Source organism: Cuculus canorus, chromosome 4, assembly GCF_017976375.1.
Source record: "Cuculus canorus isolate bCucCan1 chromosome 4, bCucCan1.pri, whole genome shotgun sequence".
Taxonomy (NCBI): Eukaryota; Metazoa; Chordata; class Aves; order Cuculiformes; family Cuculidae; genus Cuculus; species Cuculus canorus.
This window is the reverse complement of record NC_071404.1, coordinates 14102587-14115364: the sequence shown is the minus strand read 5'-3', so window position 1 is coordinate 14115364 and position 12778 is coordinate 14102587. Positions and strand designations below refer to the sequence as shown.

General features: G+C 36.8%; 1 protein-coding gene across 2 annotated transcripts in view; it reads right to left on the bottom strand.

The window, feature by feature from the left end:
- Positions 1-12778, bottom strand: part of JAKMIP1 (janus kinase and microtubule interacting protein 1) — a 148891-nt gene that overhangs the window by 59496 nt on the left and 76617 nt on the right. For both annotated transcript variants that reach the window (XM_054066456.1, XM_054066457.1), the window contains exons 6-7: positions 2455-2664; positions 1637-1756 (exon numbers count right to left, since the gene is read on the bottom strand). In XM_054066456.1, coding sequence (XP_053922431.1) covers positions 1637-1756; positions 2455-2664 — 330 coding nt within the window. The remainder of the gene's footprint in view (positions 1-1636; positions 1757-2454; positions 2665-12778) is intronic.

Below are 12778 nucleotides of genomic sequence, written 5' to 3'. Positions count from 1 at the left end.
GTATTGAGTTTTATCTGGAAATGAGGAAAATATAATCTTTCTCCTGAGAAAATTTCACTGAGTATTTGGTTTTCTATTTTATTCTCAGAGGAAATTATTTTTCACAGTGCTTAATCATACAAGCTTACTAATATTACTGGGTTTATGTAGTATTATCTCACAATATTACAAATACTTCTGCCTGTCTTTTCCAAAATATCTTTCTTATCCCTCTAGGTGAAGCATGAAGAGGAGCACTCGACTGAGTCATACATGCCTCCATTTAGAGGGACACTCAATGACAGATACTGCAGTACTTCAGCATTCTTCAGGAACGTTTTAAATGACTTATGTCCACAGAAAGGACGAGGAGGCTGCATTATCTTGTCTTTATATAATGTGATCTTGAAAAAAGACAAGATGTTCTTGAGAATATGGAGCAGAGAAAAGAAACGGTAGCAGTAGAAGTAGGGAAAAAAAAACCAAAATAACCAACAGAGCACCAAGTCAAAGTAGGGAAAATGGCGAACTGTAACCAGGCTAAAACATGTTCTCACCCCAGGAAGCTTAAATTGTTAGAGGAATCAATTTTGTCATATGAAGAGGCAGTTTTGACTATACATCTATTTAAAGAGGAAAAGTTGAAAGGGACATGATTATGTCCTCAATTCATCCAATTTTAGCCTACCACTGTTCAATTGACTTCACTAATCTAGAATCAGCCAAGATATTGGACAAGAAAATTTCAAAAATTAGCTCTTCTCATAATCATTGAGATGTTATAAGTTAATTAAGTCCTTTTCTCATAAAGTAAAGCCCGCATATCTCAACACGAAAAGCTAAGTCTGACAAAGCAAGAAGGAAGATGTCATTCAACTACAGGACTGACATGTGACAAGAGTCCTCTCCCATTCTGCCCTCACCATATATAACAGCACTAGTTTTAGAATCAGATACATAGGGTGTCTGAGGGAAAACTTCCATTTGATTAGAATGAAAAATCCTTTTTTTTCTGCCCTAGAAATAGGGCATTATAAAAGGACATGTGTAAAAATCACTATTGTTAAAACTCGCCTCCCACTGCAGTCAATGGGAGTTTTAGCATTACCCTCAGTGCAAGCAATTAAGTAGCAATACAGGCTAATAAAACTCATTCTTAAAATTCTTCTCATATCCTTTCTTTTGTGAGTGACTATCACTCTCCTAGGATAATTTCACCTACTTAAGAGAATTCCCTTGAGAAATGCAGATTTTTTGTCTTCAGCATAAGAAAGCTTTTTTAACTCCTAGCTAGTATAAGCATGTCAGAAAAACAATGTCAAATCTCAAAAAGATAAACACAGTATTTTAAGTGCATAGACTATGCATGTTTTGCACAACAACATGACACAGTGCCACAGGCAAGCTACCAATTTGATTACAATGACCCCAGCATATATTTAGAAAGGGTTTTTTTTTTTCCTGGAACGAAAGATTCCATCCATGTCTTTTATAGTAAAACATTTCTGTAGAAATCTCTATTATATTCAGATATAATTGATTGAGGCCAACCAGGACTAATTTGTAAATTATTTATAACACCGACTTTCCAACATAAAATCTTTTGCCATAAAGATGCCCTCCCAGTCACCATCTGTGTTATTACTAATTAACTTACCAGTTCATTTCTTTCATCTGCTAAGAGAGTATTTCTGTCTTCCAGCTTCCTTATTACAGCATTCAATTCAGCAATTTTTAACTGAAATCTCCGCACATCTCGTTCATCCAAATGCTGCTCCTTTACATCAAAAGATATAGATATAAAAAATTACCTTTGAAAAAGTATTTTACTACCCATAAATTTAACAACATGGTGTAGCACATGGATTGTATAAATTTTAAATAGACCTTTACATCGATGCCTGGAAAAGTTATTTTAATTGACTGAAACACTGAAGAATAACATTCTTTGGAAATGCTACATATTTTACATGAAAACTGTCTACTTGTGAAATGTACGTAAAGGTTTAACAATTTTTTTACCAAAGCTAGATAAATAATATTTCACTTATTAATGGTTATTTCTCACCAGTTTCTCACTATCAGCTAAAAGTAAAAAAGAAAAAAAAAAAGTCTAGTGCATAGGACAGATTATTATCACATGCATAGCTTTTGAAAAGTACAGTATCTATTTGCCATTGGGTAAAAATAATACCTAAAGTTATTAAATAAATAGCTAAGAAAACAATGGAATTCACAGCTGAAGCTTGCAACATAAATTCTAGAAGTCCTATATCCCCATATTTTTCAGTATTCTTTGAAATTCAAGATATCCAAACAGTTTCTAAATCACCAGTGAAACAGCACAGTGCAATGCAGGGTCATTTATTGTGAATTAGTCCGTCTAGTGTTGCAAAAGTAACCACAAAAACACTGTTAACACACAGGCAGCAATTAACCTGTGATGAACATTTGAAGAAAACAAAATTTTCTTACCGGGCTTCCCATCATTTCAGTGATATCCCCCACTCCTGCAGGAAATTCTTTCTTAGGACTGCTGTGGTATCGTTCTGCCTCCTTCACTTGGACAAGCTGCTCATCCAGAGCTTCTTTCTGAAGGAGCAGTTTCTGTGTATGGCCTGCCTGGACACCAAGGTCTTTCTCCAGAGCCAGAATCACTCTGTCTTTGCCTTTTATCTCATCCATCTGGAAAGAAATAAAGCAAGAATGAAGTTCCTGTAACATTTCCATGTGTTCCCTTCATGCACATCCACAAACTTGCAAAAACCAAAATTCTGTTTCTTAATCACACCAGCACCCAAATGTGGTTGCTAAAAAGAAGATATATCTCCTCTGAAGCCTTTTCCCCTCCCCTTAAAAAAGTTTCAGCCTTCACATGATCATGAGTTTGCTCAGTGCAGTCTCAACTCAAGACACAAAATCAGATGCAAACATACACTGAAACAGAATACATAGCCACTGAAACCATCCACTTCATCTGAGGATACACACTTCTTTAAGCAGAAGAAAAATACCTCCTTTCACTATTCTTCAAAGAAACACATGGCTAATACAAGATGAGACAAACATACCCTTTAAAACTCACCTGAGCTTTGTTTCAAAGCTTAAGCCATACGTTTGCCCCCCATATTGACTCTCTCATTATTAGTGAAAATCACATTGGGTCAATCTCCTCATAAATGTTTAAAAATTAGTAGAATATACACACACACACATTTAAAACTTAAAATCTTAAGCATACCTACATATTTTATGTGCCTTGGCTATAAGATTAAAATGTCTTTGTAGAGAAGGAAAAAAAGCAAACGCACACAGAGCACTATAATAAAGGATAGGGATAAATAATTCTTAAACACAACCTATGGTTACTGAATTGTGTTATTCGCACATCTTGATACCAAATAAAGCATTTTGCTAGCAGTGATCTACTGCAGCTCTTATAGGATTTGTTCCTCGCAGCATCAGTGTTAAATTCACTTTGGTACTATTCCAAATGCTCGAGGAAGTGACAATCTGCTGCAGTTACTATAGAGACAGATTTCTTAAGAATATTAACCATTAACAATATAGTTATTGAAACCGTGCTGTATCTTCTTCAGTTTACAAAATTGTTTTCTTGGCTGACATAAAACCATGGAATTTTGGAAATAAGACTAAAAATAGTCTTATTTGGAAAAAAAAATCATCTACTTGTTAAATCATACATTTTCTGTTTATTGCAACCCTACAACCATAAAAATCCTTTATGTCAAGCTTCACCAAAAAAAAAAAGAACAAAGAGGAAATGTTATAAGTAACTTATACTTAAATCTGAGTGACGTACAGGATTAACACAATCAGATTACACGATCAGTCACAATTTGCTTCTTCAAGATTCTTGTCTTACTCCTTTCAGAGCCTACAACGTATGGGAAATAAGCTTGTTTACAAAACCAGAGTGGCAGGACATGGCCCGGTGGAACCAAGTCAAGTCATGATTGAAGATAAAAAGGTCAGACTTGAAGTGAATAAGCTGGTCTACACCTCTTTTAAGTTCTAGCTGGAGATTGGTTCTGATGGAGATTTCTTTCCTGATTTGGGAACGCTGCTGGGTCTCAAATCCTCATCCAGTAAATAGGTATAATACTTCCCAGTACATTAATTCAGATTTGTGAGACTTTCAAGTATGCTAAAAAGGACTTGCAGGAAAACAATGCAGCTTTTATTAATGGAAGAATTTGTAACATGCAGAGTTTCAGAGGGACTGTGCAGTGAACAGCTATGACAAAAATTAAGCAGCTGTCTCATCCACTGAATGCTGTCTGTCATGAACACGATCTATCAGGGACCCCTTGGGAGGAAAAAATGTCATGTAACTAAATACTGTGGACGAAGTTTCGCTTTCAATTACACAGGTGTTCACACTGAACATTTATGTGATTGAGATAAAAATTTGGCCATGCAAGGGATACTTTTAACATGGAAGGATAAAGGTTGTGTAGGCAGCCTGGATTTTAGTTACCCAATTGGTAGCACATTTCATACTCTTTATATTCTCAGAAATTACATGGTAAATGGAATGACATAGGTGTTTAAGTTGGGAGGAAAAAAGCATGCAACAGTCTCAGTATGGACTGCTATTTGCTGAGATGCAGCAGAACAGATCGTTTGAAACGGATGTGACCAGTGAAATCATGTCATCCTTCACACACACTTCCATAGGTCAAAGCACACAAGCTCACATGTATTAGAAAGAAATACCATGAAAGAGCATGGCTTGCAGTAGGAGTTAGGTGGAAACAGGAAAGAAGGCAGAATTCCCCTCTGCTCTTCATAAAAGCTATATGTGGTAAAACTTCCAGAAAAAAAGAAGCACCTAATTTTTCAGTCAAATAGAAAAAGAATTGAGAATAGCACTAGAGAATCGCTTACTCATGTAAATGTGTGCGCACGTGCACACACACAAAAATATAGAGAGCACTGCCATAGAGCTTAAGTTTTGTAAGTGCAAAGTAGCAGAAAGAAGAATTTCTATCAACTAACTTATGACAGACTGATAAAGACAAATAGAACTGCAGCAATAACACCACTGCCTTAAGTTCTGTTTCAGAAGCCTGAGGCACAATACGGTTCTTTCTTCAAGGGGAGAGTTACACCTTTGATTTCTCCAGTGTAACTGCATCAATCCAGTCAATGCCTCAATTTTCTTAAAAAGGAAGAGAAGTATTTTACAGCGATGCAACATCTCTCAGAACCACATGGGAGAGATGGCACATCAAGGGGCAGAAGACTAGGAAAAGGAGAATTAAGGTTTAGGTTTAAAGGGAACATAAACTGACAGAGAAGAAAAGTCAACCACGCCCAAAAGTCTTTAGCTTAGCTTAGTTTTACCTATTTTTATTGTTGTAAAAGCTCACACAAAGGCTTCTTGACAGTTCTGTACCACTGGAGAACTACTCTTTTCTTGAATTCTTACCACACTTGATTACACAATGAAAAAAAAGTTGGCACCATAAAGCGAAACAGCCTTATGTAATTAGACCACATATTATGGTCTTTATTTTAGTGGGCAGAGGAGCATCTTCCATTAGGTAAATGAAAACCAAAATGCATTAATTTGGCTTCCCTGTTGCTTGCTCTTTTGATCAAATACTTGCTGTGGAAGCAACACTTTGATAGCAAAATTGTTTAGGAATCCATGCGATCTAAAAAAGGGGGAATATTTTTTATTAGACCAAGTGACAGAGCTGGAAAAACCCAAGCTTTCAGATACAGAAGCCCTTCAGCAAATTAAGCAGCTGTATGCTTAAAAGTTTGTCAACTTTTCCACCTATGTAAGTCCGCTTTTCCCATAAATGTTTTGGTCTCACCCTCTCTCTCTATATATATATTTTTATACACATTTTTATATATATATATATATAAAAACCATAGTGTAGATATACATGAATATATACACATATATACACACATACATTTTGAGGTATGTTCCATATATGACTACTGTAGACATCATTACCTTTTATGATATTAAGTGAAATAACAATTAGTGGTCCTCTCACGAGCTCTCAAGTTTAAAGTTTTAAACCTTTATTCTATTACTTCAATGTTCATTCAACGTCATTCAGAATGTCTTACTTCACCATGCATTGCATTTTTTTCTTTTTCATGTTTTTTAATGTCTGGTTTACACCAACAGTGAGCCATCCCCAAACTATTAATCACTTACATATATAAAATACATGTCATCTTTAATTCTGCAAAGTGCAGAATGTGCAATGTGATTACATCTAAAGACTTTTTTTGACTATGAGCTCTAAAATCCATACATACAGCTAGATTTTTACTTGAGTTCTTGTACCATGCCTTAGTCATTATAACATCCTCCTTTCTGACCTTAAATGCAGTCCTACATACACATCATTAATGGTATGAGGCTTAACAAGGCCATGTGCATAGTCCAGATTTGGGACACAACAACCCCATGCAGTGCTATAGGCTTGGGGAAGAGTGGCCAGAGAAGGACCTAGGGGTGTTGGTCAACAGCATCTGAACATGAGCCAGTGTGTGCCCAGGTGGCCAAGAAGGCCAATGGCATTTTGGATTGTATCAGAATCAGCGTGGCCAGAAGGACCAGGGAAGTGATTGTATCCCTCTATTCAGCATTGGTGAGGCTGCACCTCAAACACAGTGTTCAGTTTTGGGCCCCTCACTACAAGAAGAACACTGAGGTCCTGGAGCATGTCCAGAAAAGGGCAGCAAAGCTGATGAAAGGGCTAGAGCACAAGCCTTCTGAGGAGCAGCTAAGGGAACTGGGGCTGTTTAGCCTAAATAAAAGGAGGCTGATGGAAGACCTTATCACTGCCTACAACTACCTGAAAGGAGGTTGTGGCTATAGGGGTGCTGGCTTCTTCTCCCAAGTGATAGGCAATAGGATGAGAGGGAATGGCCTCAAGCTGTGCCAGTGGAGGTTCAGATCAGACATTAGGAAAAATTTCTTCACCAAAATGGTTATGAAGCACTGGAACAGGCTGCCTAGAGAGATGGTTGAGTCACCATCCCCAGAGGTAATTAAAAGATGGGTAGATGAAGTGCTTAGGAAGATGGTTTAGTAGTGGACACGCATGTTTGGACTTGATGATCTCAAAGGTCTTTTCCGACCTAGCAATTCTATGATTCTATGATCATCCAAAGTGAACGATGCCTTTAATGATGCTCTTTTCAACCACAAAACTCTCCTCTCTGGCTTTTCAAAGCTGCTGCTCTTTGATTTTCCTACTGCATTAAACAACAGCAAAGGTCATTCTCACTGTCAAAGATGTTCACAGCCTAATTGGAGCCCATTCATCTTATCTAATATTAGGGTGCTGTGTCCCCTTCCCAATATCAGCTTGTCATACATGCAATCATGCATTTTCATGTTTTCTCCCATGTCACTGTTCCTACTTGAAGGTACATAAATATCCATTCAGTTACTTGACTGACCTTCCTCAAATTCCTCTTATATCTCTCTCTCCTTTTCCATAACACTACTAAAATACAACCAGAAATTATGTAAGAACCGTAAATATTTAACAGAAACTACACCACCGAGACCACAATCTATTGTCTGGTCATCAAACAGGATACCTAAACTACCAAATCCCTGAGAACCTACGACACAGAGAAATTCCTGCATTTCTATAATGTGCAATGTATTGGAAGCAATGTAGGTATGTCAAGGCCAGCACTGAGCTTAAGCTAATGAACCTGGAGAGATCAGTTCTCACCTGACGTTTTATTACCTGATTCTGAGAAAGCAGATGCCATTCCACTGTGCTCCTCAACTCCTCATAGTCCAGGGAGCATGGTGCAGACCTGCCACACCAGATGCCTGCAAGAGGTTTCTGCATCTGTGGCACAATGTAGCTGGACAAGCAACGCATGGCAACTGAAAGCTGACAGCACTAATCTCCTGCCACGGGTTTTTTGTATTCCTTCCTGTACTACTATTCATTTGAGACCTCTCACTATGATTTAAAGGGTAGAGACCATATTTTTTCCAATATATTTAGTGCAATGAGATCCCAATCCATGCACTAGATTCAGGCATCACGTTAAATCAAAAATATTATCCCAGAAAATCCTTCCAAGTAGCTGCTTTAAGTTCAAATTTGCTCTCAGTTTAAAACAAATTTGCCCACTTTTTGTAGCTACACAACGCAACAGGGTCACATGAACTCTTTTACTTCCTTTTTTTTGCATGGATTTTAAAACGTTTTCTAATAACTACATTTTTCCTTTATGCAACTACACCCAATACCATTCCATATAAAAGTCTGTGATAGAAAGGCAGTGGAGGAATACAAGGTTAGGACAGATTTTCAATTACACACTTTGAGAAGAAAAGAAGCAGCAATATCCTCCAAAAGAGTATTTTAAAGAAAATAAGATCATCTACAAGCAGCTGCAGAGGGAAATTATTGAGAGATCACCTTGGACAGCATCTGAAACTCTGGAGCATCTGGTTAAAATTACAGTTTTCTAAAGTATCACTTCTTAATTAATGGGGTTTTTTTTTGCTGTAAAATGTTGGTGTCTGAACACAGCAATTACCTGCATTATATCAATGAGCAGCTAGCATTTATATCCTGTGTCAAAATTACACAGCTTCCTAAGAACAGGTATCTAACCACCTACAAACAGCTAAGAGAAATTAGTAGAAATAAAGTGTTTTAATAATATTTATCAGACATGAAAGAGAACCAAGCCAGCCATTGGGAAAAGTATGACCCTGCCAATTATCCCACACTTCAATAGCTACAGCGAAAGAAAGTCAGAGACCTTTGGGGGAACTTTAGCCTCTCACAAAGTTGAAAGAGAAATTCCCAGGGAATTAAAAGCTAGATCTATCAAGGCAGTGACATACTCAGTTTTCAAAGTGGAAAAAGACAGCTGCTGCATTGCCAAGCGTGAAACCTTCCTCATTACCCATCCATATCAAAGCTATCTCCCAGCCAACTGCAGAACAAAATTCTACAGTCATCCAGTGGAGAAGTAAGGGTCATAGAGAGGTAGATGGGATGAGACTTGTTCCTAATTTCATGTGTATTTTTCTAAACCAACAGTCAATACTTTCTTCCAATAGCATGTCCCACATATTTTTTTCTAAATATCTAAATCTCATAGGTAAGACAGATACTAGAAGATTTAAGCAATTATACAAGAAAAAAAACATATGGGCACGCAATTTCAGAACTCACTGATAGGTTTTCTCACATGTTTCTCAAAAACTCCTTGCATTGCTGTAGCTGACTACAACCTCTGCTACTGGATCTCTCCTGTTATCTCTTCTGAGTGTTCACTGACAGAGCTATAATGAACAAGTAGCTAAAAGGATGGAAAATACAGAAGAACTAAGTAATCCAGATCTAAGAAGCTTTTTGATCAGGTGCCACACCATACATAACTTCTGTGGCTATTTATTACTGTTCCATATTTCATAAAGAGATGTAAAAGCCAGATTTGTGACCACCTACCATAATAGAGTCCAATATTAGGAAATATTAAGGATAAAACCAAAACACTGAGCCTATACTAGAAAAAGATATCATGAGATCTGCTTGATTTAGGAAAAACCAAGTGCCTAGTGGAACGTTACTCAGTTAGTTCCTGAGAGGACACGCATAAATCTTCAGAGGAAGAAAAGCAAAGTACTTTTTCCAGTCCTAAAATGCTCAAGGTGGTGGAAGGGTCTTTGGAGGAGATTAGCTCAGCCTTGGAACGTAGCTGAAACATGCATCTCAAACAGATGGCAAAATGCAGAGAAGCAGCCTACAATTTAGTATCAGCAGCTGCATGTGAAACACACACGGGTTTTAGCAGCTGATAAGAAGCATGCTACAGCAGGCTCTACCCAACCATGCACCACTGTACACACTTAAATGATTCAAAACTCAGCTTTTGAGTCTCAAAATTCAAGATTGTGATCAGGAAACAAAGCTCATGCATATGTGCTACACGACCAGTGGACTGAGAAAAGCCAGGCTCCATCCTTATTCTCAGGGCAGCAGAGGATCACAGAGTGCCCCCACTAACAGCTAATTGTCCCTCTGCGCCAGATTTTTCAGAGACAAAAGGTCTCTGCATCACCCCCACTGAATGTAGATTAAATACAATGAATTTTACTGTGTTAAAATGGCGATATCCTAGTAATGGAACTACAGGAGAAAGTGAATGTTATTAGAAAATAGTTGTCACCATTGCAAAGGATGTAATTTTGGGTTTTGGTGAAGTGTTAAACTCTCACTCCCGCTATTTTTCATGTTTGCTGAAACAAACATGGGTTTGGAACTAGATGATCTTTAAGGTTCCTTCCAACCCAAACTATACTATGATACTATGATTATACACAGTGAAAGGACAAGGGTAATCATCAAAGGTTACAGAAGAGGAAGAAGAAATAAATTTCACAGTGACCAGGCACTGGGGCAGGTTGTCACAGGGAATGGGGCTCTCTCTGTTTTCAGAGACTTTCAGTTGGAACGGAAGAGGCCCAAAGTACCTGATCCAACTTTTAAGGCAGTCCTGCTTCAAGCAGGACACTGGACCAGACGACCTTAAGAGGACCCCCATTGCCTACATTTTTCCATGATTGTATTATACTGCAGTTCACGTGTGGAATGACAGTGCTAAGCAATACACTAAGGACTTAAAGGCAGGAAACACACTAAGACCTGTACAAGGCTAGGAAATAGTAACTTGTGAAGGAGTCGAGGTGATTGGTTTTGTCATGAACTGGAACAATCTAATTCTTAATTCTGAAATTGTTATTCTCAGTCTTTCAGAAGTCTTTGCTTAATTCATGAGATACAGTGTTATACATCGGCACAAAACTGAAATAATAACAATTTAAAAAGTCACTATATAAATGGTACATAAACATTTCAGCAGAGGGGTTTTTTTTCTCTTCCTTGGACAGAATTTTAAGTGAAATTGCCTTGACTTCTACTTTTAAAAACTGCTTAATCTGTTAGTTTGAATTACATTCTTCCAGGTATTGCATTACATATATTCAGGAAACTCTAAACAGAAGGGTTCCACACTGGAAGGAATTTTTAATTAATGCAACTAGGTAATTTAGACTGAGACAACCAAGTAGTGCATCCATCTACACAAATTATGGCTGACAGGAACTTCTGAAAATCACTCCTCAAAACAATTTATTTTACTTCGATCCTATGAACAGCAAAAAGATTTCTTTTTCCTTGCAGTTACGAATCTGCATTGATGTAGTATTATTCTTTAGAGGTTATTTGAGAAAACAATTGAAATAAGTAAATTAAATTAATTTGGTGTGCTATGTGCCCTCTTAATCACCAATCTGGTTGTGCACCTAATAATTCAGTGGAATCTTTTATAATGATTTTATGGTTAAAAAAAAAATCTTACATTAAAGTGAAAAAGTCTTTCAATTCATTTCCATCCAAGCTGTTCAGGAACACTTAGGAAGGACATAGGCACAAAGATTTTAACAAATTTGAATGGTATTTGTCTGCAAAATAGGTGAAGGTTTTGAAGTTAAAGACACTTCCAACAGAGGAAATATTTACACCCTATACCACAAAATACAGAATGCAAGTGTCATCTGTTTATTCCAAAGTCTAACTGTTACATTTACATTAACAGTGCCTGACAAAATAAACATTCATTTTCCTTCATTCAAGACATATTATAAATCAGTAAATCAGTGATGACATTAATCAATATAATTTTAATGATTTTTTTTGCATATATTTTCCAAACCAAGCACTGTGAAATGTCCATTGTTCTTATACCTGCAAAAAGAGTAACTAGAGAAATATCCTTTGCAAAGTAAGGTCCTTCTTAGAAACGGGGGCCAGGCAGCCCCAGAATAAATGTAACCTCTAATTAATATGATATATTTAATATTCAAGCCCTCCTTCACAGCCGTGCTGATAACAGAATAAGGCTGGTCTGTTGCCAAAACTCATCAATGATTTGAACATGCAATTTCCGCAATTTTAGGAAAAAGAGAAATTTCATTTACCACTGAAAACAAAGCTTAATTGAGGCCAAGAAAAACGAAGCTTAATTGAGGCCAAAGAAAAAATGGGTGAAATATTCTGTTCTTTTGTGTGCTTTTATATATTTAGATTAAAATATGAAACGCCACTGTAATACGGTAATGCTCTTTAACCTACTTCATACACATAACTTAATAAACTCAACTTCTCTTCATCATTAATCAAGCCTGTGCTAAATTTACCTTGTACTAGCCCAGACCTCAGAAGGAAACTACACATACTGCTTATAAGGGTGCCACTAAAGCACAAATCTGTTGATACAGAGTTAAGTAGGCATGTACATCCTTGCCTATGCAGCGCTGAGCTGAAAGTATGCCTCAGGGCTGTTTATACTGAAACTCCATGAATGAAAAAGTACAATTATGATTTTGTGTATTCGCTTTTTTTCTGAAAAATACTGATTTATATAAACAGGCCTTAACATTTTTCCTATTTTAAAAAGAAATGCTGATCCATAAAATCTACATGCAGAATGTTTTTCTCTTTCCAGTCTCTGATTTTGTTGTTTCTGTTTTTCTATTTGATGGTTTTTAATTTTATTTGGTTTTAAATATCAGAATCTGTATCAGCATAGTTTTCATACTACATTGACTGAATAATACAACATTTCAGACTCAACTACTCAGAAAAATATTAGCTGAAAAAATTAAGTAATAGCTGTTCTTGCTTTCTTATCTTATTCTCCAAGTTGACTCTTTACTTCTGAGACATCTGTTTTATTTGTCTCTCCAGAT